At 42.1% G+C, this 14,004-nt stretch overlaps 1 protein-coding gene across 1 annotated transcript in view; it reads left to right on the forward strand.

Moving 5' to 3' along the window:
• Positions 1-14,004, forward strand: part of cntln (centlein, centrosomal protein) — a 103,403-nt gene that overhangs the window by 23,980 nt on the left and 65,419 nt on the right. Inside the window, exons 10-12 of the mRNA XM_059340319.1 lie at positions 3,447-3,587; positions 10,132-10,251; positions 13,573-13,694. Coding sequence (XP_059196302.1) covers positions 3,447-3,587; positions 10,132-10,251; positions 13,573-13,694 — 383 coding nt within the window. The remainder of the gene's footprint in view (positions 1-3,446; positions 3,588-10,131; positions 10,252-13,572; positions 13,695-14,004) is intronic.

Genomic DNA, 14,004 nt, shown 5'->3' on the forward strand with positions numbered 1-14,004 from the left:
TGTTATCTTTTGATTGAGAGACCCCTATCAGCATAAAATACATATCGTTCCTTAAAGAATTATACTCTGATAAATGTTTCATGACTTATAACACTTTTTTTGTCATCCACTCAGCTTGTGTATGCTGAATGTGTTATCAGTATTATCAGTGTTGTCAACATGAGTTTGTGTATGAGCGTGTGTTTGGAGCTGGGCCAGTCCAGGGCCAGAGACATACTAATGACATGGACTCCAGTGGTGTGTTTTACCAGCTCAACTGCTCTCATTAGATGAGAACCTCTGTGTAGCACAGCTCGCCTCATTAATGAAGCACAGCCATGTGCCGCTGCAGATACATGCACACACTCGCTCAAGCACATACACTCGGGTCAAACAGACTGTGTGGGAGGACTCAGAGCTGTGTACATACACACAAAAACATACACATCCTACTCACTGTGTGCTGTCCTTCCATAAAGTCCCTCTTCTCGGCTATACCAGTTAACACACACGCTCATACATATATGCACACACACATTCTTTGAAGAGTCCATCTTGAATACAAAGTGTACCTGGCCTGGTGGGGGGCGTGCACCTTCTAGCCCTCACTTCTGAAGCCGATCCAATCACTTTCACAAATGCTGTCGCTCCACAGACGTGTATTTGTGTATGCATGTAGTTGTGTGTGTGTGTTTGTGTCTGTGTGTGTGTGTGGCAGGGGCCCCTCCTGATTATAGCTGCTCCATAATTAACAGTGATCAGATTTGTTTTGTGGCATAAATGGTGCATGTGTAGAACATTAGGCCTGGCAAGTCTCATTTCACATTCAGCTCAAGGGCTCGGCAGCAGACGGGTCACGAGCTTCAGGGAGCACAATCACAAGCCTCTCTCCATATGGTCCTGCCTGCCGCATCCTCAGCAGCGAGGGCCGCCAGTGCCAGACAAGTTCCCCCAAGAACCTAATCGTGTTCAGTAATTACCAAGACCGGCTTTTCTCTTTTTCCCCCCCCTCCCTCCCTCAGCCTCCCCACAATCTCTTGCTCTTTTTTTTCCACTGCACCTGCATGCTCTCTTTTTCTTTTTCAATCTCATGCTCTCTCCCTGTCCATTGCTTTCACTAAGCTGCTTGTAATATGTTTATTTTCTCCCTTTTTGCATCTTTGCTCCTTACTGATTTTCAGTTTTTTGCTGGATGAAAACCAGAATGAGGATGAGAGAAATTGTGAGAGGAAAAAAAAAAAACTCAGACACTCCCGCATCAGTTAATTTCTAAATTGCTTTATGTGGCTGATGCCGAAAAACCCAGTCCGTCCTCTTGACTGCCTGGAAATTATAAATAATTGTAACAGATGCGCCAATATGGCCGGCCTCCAATAAACGAGGCCCCAGATAATTTGACCAACCCCCTTTGACAGGCCAATTTAATAAAACATGAACAAAATCTTCCTCACTAATAATTTATCATCCCCTCTCCTCCCCTTTGGTTAAAGTTGATTACCCTGGCAGTTAACAAGGTCACGCCCAGATGCCAGGTTTCTGATAATGCAATCAGGACTTGTTGGAAAAAAGGTGATGACATCCTCTGCGTTTTTCTTCACTACCTGGCCTCCCGGTAAAACACAGTTGTGAATGCCTTCATTTGTCAAAAGGCTTCGATTTGATGTGCTCAGTAGACGTGTTGTTGAAAGCAGCAGGTGAGGATGTTTATAAATGTTTCACGCCTTTTTATCAAGGACTTCGGAAAAGAAAGGTGAGAATGTATGCAGTAAGGTGATGGAGTCAAGAGGTATATGGGTGAGTGTTAACTTCAAGATAAAGGACTCAGGCATCAACTAATGCAAAGTGTATATTCAGCATGCCCTTTGACAATAGAGTGTATGTGTCTCTAAAATAGAATATACCCTCTTCTTTCATCACACATCACCATAAACGGCTGTATGAAATGTTTAAAACAGCAGCAGTAAAAGTGTGACGATACAATGTCACATTCAAGTGACATTATAACACCAATACTTGCATTATAGGAATGTTCCTGTGTGAGTGTTTGCATTTGTGCATGTGTGTGCATCACAACCTACTCCTCTGTGGGCGGGCCCTCTGATTTATCCTTGTCCCCTTCAGTTTGTTTTGGTAGTGCCTGCTGTGTGCTGAGGTGTGCAGATGCTGCTAGACACCAGCTAATAGACACTGATAAATAGATGGACCATGAGCACACACACCACAAGTCTGGAGGCATTGTGTCATGTGTCCCACTCTCACATGACACATCTGGTTATTGACTTCAGCATATGAAAATGTCATACGGAGATCCAGCAAGCAAGGCTTAGTCTATTGAACTACTTGAAACTCTTGTCAGATCGTGGTTTTCAATTTCTCCCTGATTTATTTTGACAACTGCTGTTTATTCAATCAAAGTTGGAAATATGGGTTGCCCACGAGTTTGTGGAGACTTGTCTGTGATCTGGGCTTGTCTCTTACTCATCGTGTGCTTATAAAAACATTGCATTATGGTCCGTTGAAATGACTGTCAATGTGCAAATTTATATCTGCACCTCTCCCTAAAGATTTCTCCCTGTACGCTGTAATCTGTAATCATTAGAGAGGCTGGAGAGTAGAAACTTAAGTATACCAAGAAGCTTATAAGCTCCTCAATTTCAAGGAGTTGACATTTTCTGTTTTCTTGCTGAAAAAATAACAACTTTTGTCTATCCTCACATTACTGATCTTGGACTCTTACATCTGGAGTGTAACCACAATTTATATTGAAACTTGAACAATGAATCATTTTAGAGTTTATTAATATTAATAATAGGGTTGGGTGATGTCTGCGGAACTAGCACATGACGATGTGTGCAGTAAAACACACTGCATATGATAAAAGCATTGGGGAAGGGGGCTTTTTTAAAAGAGCCTATATAATAAAAATACTATAATTTTAACAAACACAATTTTTGATGAGTTCATATTCAAAAGTTAGAATTACTTTAAAAACAAATGTTCTCTTACTTTGTTCGAACTTGATTTTGGGAGAAAATGACCACCTCACTCTCCACCTTCAGCTGCTCACCTCTGATAAATCAGAACTGTTGCTTTTTAAGCTCACCATATGCACTTAGCACAACCACAAACCTGCACCTTTAAATCACTATGTTGGGATTAGTCGTCAATGGCTGCTGATGCACCATGCCATATCCAACCCCATTAATAACCACCTAAGTTACTACTACAATATGTTCTTAATTTCAACTCAGGAACTGAATGGTTTGTAAAAGCTTGTTTGTCTTAGATTTAGTTTGTTTCATAACTGCTGAATAGTGACACTTCTTGTATGTGTTTCACAAAAATAAGCAAGTTGTTTCTTCTTAACATGATTCATAATTTGTTTAGTCACTTTTTCTGTTCTCTGCAGCTGTAGGCCTGTACTTCTCACTCACAAACACACATGCACTGTCTCTGTTTTCTTTCAGGCAGTGGTGTCAGAGCAGGTTGATGCTGCAGCTCAGAGGTCTAGCCCTGATTCTGACAGGGCCCCCACCCGAGGCGCAGATCCCAGGCCAGAGGATAAGACCCGTCAACGGAGATCCACCAGTTCTGTCAGAGGACAGCAGGTAGGTTAGCACACACTCCTGACAATTATGTCAAAGATAGCACGTGGGTGAGCAGCTAACATGCCCACACTTACCCATTACCACTTGCTGCTCAGATTAGATCAAAGCCATAGAGAAGGGATATGAAGGAAATGGTCTGTTGAGAATCATGTGATTTATCAGACCCTGCTTCTGCCAACCTTTGTCCTGAACTCCCTAACACAAACACACACACACACACACACACACACACACACACACACACACACACACACACACACACACACACACACACACACACACAGATGCCCCTCCTACTGTGACCAGGCCGGCGTGTGCTGCTGGTTTCACGCATGCCTTGGGCTCAGGCACTGGCTAATTTACCGCTTCAACAGTACATTATGAACAAGAAAGAAGCTTTTGATCTTCTTAGTATTCCACTCATAAGTTTGGCAGGACATGTTTCTAGACGGGCTCACTCACTCTAAAGCTGGCCTGAAGACACATTGTTTGATTTATACAGCTGTCCTCATTATCGCTTCAATGGAGGTGCTTCTGTTCAGGCAGTTTATACATGTAATTTAATTATTTTGTACAAAATAAATAAACAGTATTGACATCATTTGATGTGCTTCCCTTTTCTGGAGGCTCTGTGATGTTTGCCCTAGGACACACACACACACACACACACACACACACACACACTAATCCGTCTGTTGTTATGCACCTACTTTCAATTATTTAGGTTCTTGTGCCGATACTTTAAATTAAAATGGGACCTTAATGCCTTTTTTCACTTAATACATTCTTGATACCTTATTAAACTGAATAAAAATGTGAATCATAATCTGATTTATAAAAGTGTAAATTGGTCGTATGGATGGCAAGCAGCTGTATTGATAGGACTCTCTCTTTTACTGTTTGGGCTCATGAATCCTTCATCGAGCACAAAATTCCATAAGTAAGACTGTGACTGTCTCACCTTGACAGGCCCAAGCTGTGATACTGTAGGTATTTTTACCACTGACCTTACACACTCACATCTATTGCATACATGTGTTTATAAATTAAATTTTAATTTCTGTACATGGCCAGCATTTATGGAAAAAGATTACAGTCCACAGAGATCGAATCAAAATTGCACATTTTGCTATATCCTGCTCTCACAGAGCCATTTGACTAAAAAATATATTTGTTGAGTAATTATTGAAATCAATATTTTTGTATTTTATTCAGTAATTCAATTTGTACAATACGATTTCAAATGAAAAATTGAGTAAGATTGACAATGGATAAGCCTTAAATTTAATGAGGTTATGATAAAATTGAATAAATGTTTAAGATCTCATTTAAGATTCAGTTTTCATTGTTCATTTTGCCTGGGTCCAGACCTGAGTCCTTCCACTCCAGTGAGTTGACTGATTTGACATGATATCTCTCATCATGATTTCTCAGTTAAAAAACAAATTGATTCAGTCAGCGACACATGCAGGACCATCGTCGTTGTCAGGCGTGTTCAATCTGTTTGTTTACATAAATGGAATGTTTTCTTAATATTGCCAGACATCATAGTTTTTCTTTACTTTGCTCTTCTCTTAAAACCCTGGCAAACCAGCATGTTTGCATGCATTAGTGTGGACTGAGGACGGTAGATTAAGGCGGTTACGTTGGGCTCTCGTGTTTGGTTCGAGAAAGTCGAACCCCCCTCCCACATGGAAAGCACTTAGAGCAGAGTCAATCAATCAGACTTTATCAATCAGACTTTATTTGTATAGCACTTTTCATACAAGCGAGATGCAACACAAAGCGCTTTACATAAAAAAGAAAGGAGGAAATAAAGTAATGACAATAAAAAGATAACAAAACATAGAAACAAACACCCTCCGCCCATCCCCAACCCTTCATCCCACCCATCCTATTAAAAACAAAGCACAAACTGAGGAACTGAGGAAGCGCCATCTCAACATGGAGCAGTGAGGAAACACTGGAGGCAGGTTAGAAATAAATGAGATAAGAGAGAGAGTCAACTTCAGACTGAAGATGGAAATGGAGAATAACAAGTTGACTATTTGTTCTGTTTAGTTTCATTTTGAACACTTGATTAGTTGGACAGATGGATATAGATGGACATTCTTTACTCAAGCAACCTCCAGCCATGTGTCAGAATGGCATGTTCTTCTCCTCAGTTAAAACATAAACAAAGGTCTGCACACTGTAGCTTCCTTAAGTGTAATGTATTGGCATATCCATAATGCTGTTCTTCAGGCTATGTTCACCTTATTGGCCAATACTTAATTTTCCATCTATCCATTAAGTCAAAAGAGTTGTAAAACCTAAGGTCAGTAGCTTTAGGTATGTAAACATCCTATCAACCTCATAAATCATTTTAAACCGTACTCTTAATAAAAATGTGAACATTTTTGAGCAGTTGTCGCTGTTGGCTGCTTAATATCCAAATATGATGATGCTCCAAGGAAACCATAAACCTGCTATGCTTCATTACACTCTATTTAAACAATAACACCAGACTGCAAGGTCAAAAGCTGATGAAATGAGCCTTCTGTGCAGCCCACTGCTACCACCTAGGACACAATTTGCAGCTCTTTCAGTAAGTGCCTAAAGTGAAATGTGATTATTGGATGAAGCGATGAGCAGTTCACAGTGGTACGTGACTCGCTATATAATTTGCTACATACTGTAAGTGGTAAAATAATGTTTTCAGGGTTTGAGTGAAGAAAGTTTACTTTGAACAGAGAAAGCCTGATTTGAAATATAGAATAAAAGTAAATGAACTTACACAGTGTGTGTCTGTCCAAGAATTTCCTTTGGGACAATAAAGGCTATCTTACCATTTCAATGATTATCAAACGTCACGTTTAATCATATTTAGTCAGTTCAAAACCATGTGGAATTTTGCCATAGAAAGGAGGTTTGTCATTTATTTTACAATTTATTTTACAGCTCCACTATGAGCCTGATGTAATTCAACTTGATTGAGCCCTATGCATTTTATCTCCTGTGATGATTAGTTCGTCAGCTGTCCTTACTTCTGGGTTTTCCAACGGTTTACCTACGCAGCCGTCAAGATCTCCGAATGTAGATTAGTTGCTTTCGGGAGATGCATTTAGATAAAATACTTATTTTCTCTTTTTTCAGGTTGTGGTTGTCGCGTTGTGGTGGACTTAAATCAATGTCATATAGCTTTAACTTACAAGCTCACACGTCAAGCCAAGTTTGTGGGTTCATGTGGGTTCATGTGGGTTCATAGCCAGTGCTAGCCATCAAGGTTTTTCATTGCTATGACTATCACCATACCCTCTCAGGGGAACGCTGGTGGCAAGGTTAAGAATGTGGCATCCAGCCGCATGCTGTTTACCATCAAGAACAACCATCGCCTCTCTATCACATTTATGTGAAAAAAGCATACCCGGGCATAAATCGCAGATGCTGAGTGAGTCCTGCGAGCACTGCAGCACTATGCTGGTTAGAGTTCTTCTTTCCCCTCTGCATTGGGGGACACTCTGCATTGTCGAAGATATAAGATAAAGATTATGTTGACATGTGTCTACTCAGCGATGATAATAACTTTTGCCAAGGAAAGTCATAGATGGCTTAAATAAAACTTTCCTGTACAAGCTTTGTACAAGTTAGGCAACTATTTGGACTGGACTGAGGGATTTACGAAGGGTAACCAGCTTTTGTACCTCGTCTCATAGATGAAAGCCTCCGTCTTTCCAGTGGCTGTCACACTGCGTAGTGGAGCCTTTTGGTTCATTCCACCTGGGGTATGGCTACCTCATGGGCCTTTCTTTTTAAGCTAGGCATCCCCACTTACTTGGTTTTACCACTTTGACATGATGGTCTATGACTATGACTATGACTACCAGCTTTTACATTCGTAAGGTGTTTGGTAGTGTTCTTTCGAATTTTTATTTTTATTTTTGCGAGTACTTTGTTTGTGTTTATGCGTTCGCTCATGTGTTTATACTTTGATGTATGTCTGTCTATGTATGTGTTTTGTCCTGGTCTTGTAGGTGTGTGTTCAACATTCTTATTCGCCCGGGAAACTGAACAAGTTCAGCTTTGAGAGCTTCAGACACACACATGACACGCTGCTGCAATCATAAAGAAGCCCATTGATGACAGTGACCCCTCTCTTTGGGAGATGGAGAGAGAGAGAGGGTGGAGGAGGGAGGCAGTCGATGAAATGTTTCTTCTTTGCTCCACAGCCAGTGACACTGACCCCTCAGTAACTAAGAGTTTTACTCTTGCTTGCATACAGACCGTGTTTAGATTCGGGCCTCTCTCCTCATTTCCCTCTTACTGTATGATCTCCCCTCCATCTGCACTGCACTCATGTTTGCAGAGCCATTACAGGGAGCGATGATCGGGTCAGGCCATGGCCGCCAACCAGCTGCCGAGCTGAGGTAGACAGCGGGCACATCTTTCTTCGCCTCGTGTTCTCTGCTTTTCATCTTGAACATTAACAACAATGTCACAACAAAGAGCTTCCCACACAAACAGAAGGCATTCATGTGTCTTGTAAACCTACGGCAGACAGGCGTCCAACTGGACCAGAGAGAACATCTGCAGCCAATCTCGGTCATTTGTCAGTGCCGCCATGTCATCTTCCCTTGTACTCCTTCAGACAAAGCACACTGCAGTTTATCTCCTCTGGGCTCACATACAGGGGAACACTTATAATGAAAAATAACTCAGTTTATTGTTAAATAAATCCTCCCCAAATTGTACTTCTACCTGAAAACCTATTTAGAATTCTTCCTTTATAAATCACACTTTTTAGTTAGTCATCTCTACTTTTTTAGGGCTTTTAGTTTATTTGGATTCCACTTTTTGCCTCTCAAGTTCCCCTGTGCACACGCAGGCTATGCCAGTTGGCCTGCCACTCATCAGGAATATGCAGATCAATCTGCTAATTAGTTGCATAGAGTCATTAAGGCTGAGTTAGAACACATGGTTGGCACCCATGCAGGCATGATAGTAGAACCGGGCACACCAGGTCACTAGAGTCAACTGTAGCCTGAGGGCACATTCCCAAACACACTTGCATACTGAGACATTTTAGTCACAGTCAAATGCTTTTACAAATGTATTAATAGTGATGAAATGAGAATACACATGTCATCAGACAAGTGTGAAAAATAGTGAGATAAATGTGTCACAATATTTATTTTGTTTTCATAATATCATAACCCCATTTTTCGCCGCAATCTTCATTACTATTCAGGCAAAAAAATACTTTTAGGATTATCATTGCTCGTGAATGAGTTTGCCTCTCTTGAGCAGTTATTCACATAATTATACATGATAGATGTGATGCGGCAGATAAAAAGCGATTGCCTACCACAGACTGTATAAAGGTAATGACATCACCCGTTGGTTTGTGAACTACGATTTTGAAGCCTCGAGATTGGCATTTTAGCTGTCACCATCTTGGTTTTTGGCCATGGCCATCTTGCCTCTTGTTGCATGTTATATTAAAGAACTTAGTCTAGAAATAAGAAATAAGTCGTCGCAGTTTGTTTGGCTGCACTGTAAACAAGCATACGAGTTGCTCTTACTTCCCTGAGAAATCCCTCAAGACATGTTTGATGCGGTTGTATTATTTAAATCAAACCTCTACCAATCTGTAATCTTCTAACTTTAATGGACAACAAAGCTTGTAACAGCCACCAGAACCAATTTTTCAAGGGAGGGGGGCTTATTGATCGACCATTCTATCATACACCTCCTAACTTCACCACCACCACCTCCTCCTCCTGTACCCCTCAACCACTCCAGCCCAAGGACTGTTGTACGTTTAGTCGCATTGCATATTTTAGCCTGCCATCTGGTCAGCCCTGCCTGGCACCGCAGGGGGGCCTCCTATCCTCCCATATTCATATTCCACTAGCATATTGTTCCCACTGCTTTTCTACAGCGCGGCCCCAGCACTTCACCACTTCTTTATTTATTTCTACAGAAGAGGCTGGCTAGAAAACTGCACCCCCCCCTAATCGGCGGCTCTTCCAGTTGTCCTATCAAGTGTAACCTGGAGGCCCCTAGTAGAGCAATTAGAGCGGCCTCCCTGCCCACCTCTTGTAATGAAGCCCAGCACATTCTGGAATCTATAGCCCCTTTAGTCTCCCCTAATGGGACATCATTATTGTCAAAGAAACAATGTAAATGGAAATGAACATACTCATTAGCCAGTCGCAGGGAGAAACCTTTGCCGCTCTCAGCTTGCAACTCCCACTTCCAAACACACACATACACACACACACAAACCTGAACCTCCTCCCTTCAGCTTCTGCGGACTGCTGCTCCAGCTAGCTTGCTTTATTCCTCGGGTAGCATGTTTGTTTGTGTGTACATATGTGTGTACTGAAGAAGACAATGTGCATGTTTTTACTCAAGGTGAGAGGGGAATGGAGTGAACATGGATGATTCCATTATTGGCATTCACTCAGTGTTTCTACAGATGTTAATTGTTGCATGGGTTTGTGCCTGTAAGTGAAGTGTGCTCAAATTCTCACCCCAGTGCTTCCTTGCTTACCTGTCCCAGGGTGCACCAGTGCAGCGATCCAGGTCTCTGTCCCCAGCCAGCAGTGTGGAGCTGGGTAGCGGGAGGAGAAGAGAGGCAGAACAGAGGATTGAAGACCTTGAGGAGCTGCTGCAATTGAAGGTAGCTGGCAAACCTGGATAAATACACATAATATCCTTTTCTCATTTACATTAATCAGTCTATCCCCAACGCTTCTTTATGGTTTGTTCTAACTGTATGTCCTTTGTTTCCTGCAGCCAGCAACATACTCTTTGCCTTTTCTGTCTTATTCACAATTCTGTATTAGACACAATGTTTTCCGCACATGCAGGCTGTTGACTGCCAGTGACTTAAACTACTTAACTGTGTCGTTTGGGGAATTGGGCACATTCTTGGACATTTTATCCCCAAAAAGACCGTGATCAGGTGGTAGTATTTTTTCAATGTACAGGAACTTTTGCAGTGGGGCTTGCAGGGATGACCGTGGCTAATTGGTCAAACACACACCACTACTGTTTTAACTCGTGTACCAATTAATTTATAAAACAAAAAAGTAGTGTATAGTGTTGATTTAGGACCATGTTAGGACTAGGGAAGAAAGTTTGTTTGTAGGGAAAGTTTGTTTACATGATATCATTAAAAGATGTCTGCTTCATTTTCAAAAGGAGATAGAACACGCAAGCAAGCTGAAGGTCAGCCTGTAGACTAGTTTGTTAAGCTGAGAGTCTGGCGGTGCCGAGATGTGAAAGCCATTGAATGTGAGAGAAAAACGCTATTTTCTGATCGTTTCACAGCGGTTATGTTCGGAAGTACAAATAAATACCCTCTTTAGACCGCTATGGAAACACAGACAACAACGGGCTAAAAGAACCTTTTAGTACCTGGAAAAGTAGTCCCATGACTAAAATGACCAGGAACTTCTTGGTAGAAACGCAGCTTATCTTACGTGTGATTGCTGCTATCAGCTGCCAGGTTGTCGGACAGTTTGCAGCTCTGTAAGAGTCACGGTCTCCAAAGGGTTCAATTGCACTATTGCTGCCACTGCCTCCTCCATGACCTTCTCTTACAGTGTCTTTCACACATATACACACATACAAGTACGTATGTGCATGCACACAAACAGAGTGTGCGTAGGCAGTGAAGCAGCAGGAGAGGAGCTGCTCTGGTGAAAGTGGATGCAGCAGGGTTTTTCCCTTAAACGAATCAGCTTTATTGGTCTTTTAACCTTCACATGCTCTATGACGTCTTTCTCCCACTATTCTTCATTCATTCCCATTTTTTTTTCTCTTTCTCAAATTCACTGCAAGCAAAAATACACTTAATTTTCACCTCTCCCCTGTGTTTCTTTAAGGTCTCAAATTTGACTTTATCTCTTTTATTTTATGTCAGCAAAGTATCTTTGCCGACACTATAATCTTTTTTTTTTATTTTTTAACTTTTTCCCTTAGGCCATCCTCCCTGTTGCCTTTCTTTATCCTTTATCTTTCAGGGTGACCAGTGAGCGAGTGATTATGCAGAGGTCATCTCCTTTGAACACAATCCCCGGAACACATTAGGCATCATTTTCTTGTCAGATCTGAAGTGTCTGAATTACATCACTAGCAGACACCTAGTCAGACGTTAATGCTCAACGTAGAGTCAGACGACACGCATGACTGTCTAAGTTAATGGTGCCATTTACGTGTCTGTCAGTTGAGGGGCATTTAGCAAAGGTATGCACAGAAAAACTGTGATTGGCAACTCACATCTGTGGCCACATTAATGAGAGCATTATTTCAGAGCATGATGCAGTGCCTATATCCTTTGCTCTGATCTTGCATTGAGCAAAGTGCCGTCCATCAGCTACAGTTGAGACCTCACCTCCAGCACCCTACAGTACAGTACTTCACCCTGTCCAGTCTGTTGTTCTCCAGTTGATCCTATCCAATTCTTTCCAATAGAATGCCTTTCAAATTGGGTACGCCAGCCTGTACCATTGACATTTTGACCTTAGCAGCTAACAGCAGCAGACAAACAAACAATTCTCATAATAATGGCCTCTTTTTTTTTCTTCTGCACACTTTCAAGTAAACAGTAGCTGTTGCTGTGTAATTATTTTTCAGCTTGAGAACGTCCACAGATGTGTATGCTGGCTGAGTAAGGGGGTGTATTGATCTGTGGGCAAGGGTCTGTGGCCTGATGACCAGAACTGGGCTGCCCAGGGGAAACTCTGTAAGGAGCCTGGGAAGCCATGATGTGGCTAATGCCCTGCCACTTGCTCAATCCCCCCCCCCCCTTCTCTCCATCAGTCAGCCTCAACTCTTCTGTGTCCTCCCCCAGCTCCTAGTTCCACCAGTTAACACTGCCCTGCTCTGGCCCCTTTCATTAGAGCCTTGTTTTTGAGAGGTTGGGGGCAGTTTGAAGGGGCCGAGGATGTCTTGCAGATGTCCTCTGTGAATAATCCGCACCAGGGAAAATCCATACTTGTCACATTGTGTGTGTGTGTGTGTGTGTGTGTGTGTGAGAGAGCGTGCATTGTGTGTGCGTGTGCACCTGTTGTGTGTCCGGTGCATGTTTGTGCGCTCTCTCTGTTCTCTTTGTCCTTGTTAATAATAACAGGGCTGAGGGCTCGCATTTCCCTCTCTGCAGGGCAGCCGTGTCATATCAGCAGTAAACAAGCTCCTTCCCTTCAGAAAGCACTCGACAACTCTCCCTAGCCCTGGCCACTCAAGCAGAAACCTGTCCTGTACTCTTCCTTTCACTTTCTCTTTTGCTTTGCTCTCTCTTTCTTCTCTTTCTAATTTCTGTGTTCTCTCTCTTTCTCTTTCCTCTATTTTCATCAGCAGCCTTTCTCTTTTCCTTTGCTCTCTTTCCACCTCTGTTTGTCCTGCCTTTTGAAAGTGTTTTCTCCATCGCCCTCGCTGTTAAGGTCAATGTGATGGGGAGGAGGGGTGCCCCTGACAAGAAAAATCTATATGTTGTCTTCTCTTACTCCTTCTTTAAAGCTGGAGCCCAATCTTGCAGTGTTTTAATAGCTGTCAACAACAGTGTCAGCAACAAACTCAGCGATACGACCCCCACAAACACAACACATGCTGGTCATCAGTTGGTAACTCCAGTGAGTGAGTTTCTTTGCTGGTTAAGTGTGTGTATGTGTGCATGTATGTCTGCTCCGTGTGCTCCATGGCCCCATTGACTCGTTGTGTAAATGTCGTCCCTTAATGATGTCTCAGTTGCCCAGTGAGAGTGGAAGCACTTGTCAGGGTGGAAGGAGAGAAACGGATCTGAACCTGCTGATTTCTGTCAGGCGAAGGTGTTTCAGCTGTAGACTAGTTTAAATATGTAGACGTCGAGGGGCTTTTCTCAGCTTCCCTGCCACACTGCTGTGCCAGTGTGAATGAAACTGACTCCCTATTTCTGTTATGTTTCATTTGACATGTACAACTTTTGGTGAAAAAAAAGTCTTGTCACTGTGCCTTACAGATTGAGGAGAATGAAGAGCTGAGGAGGGCTCATGATAAGCGCCATGAACGCCTCTGTGTGTTTCAGACCAACTACAAGACGGTCAGACAGCAGCTGAAAGAGATGGAGAAATCAAGTGGCTTGTAAGTATTCAGTTTAATGTTTAGGTGGGATGATATAGGATTGTATTGCATATTGCGATACAAATAACATCAAGTTGATCTATGTTGGGATAACTGTAAATATTGTCACTCGAGTGTCTTGAAAAAGCTGTATAGCTATGAATGTACCATCGTTTATTGATTTCCTGATATATTTTAAGCCCACATCTCGAGTTCGTACAAAATCTTAAAAGTTTGTAAAATGCCTTATTTTAAGGTACGTTTTATTGTTAGGACTATGCTTGAATTTGAATGCTTTCAACATACTAATCATTTGTTTCTACAAATAAAG

Source organism: Centropristis striata, chromosome 1 (assembly GCF_030273125.1).
Source record: "Centropristis striata isolate RG_2023a ecotype Rhode Island chromosome 1, C.striata_1.0, whole genome shotgun sequence".
Taxonomy (NCBI): Eukaryota; Metazoa; Chordata; class Actinopteri; order Perciformes; family Serranidae; genus Centropristis; species Centropristis striata.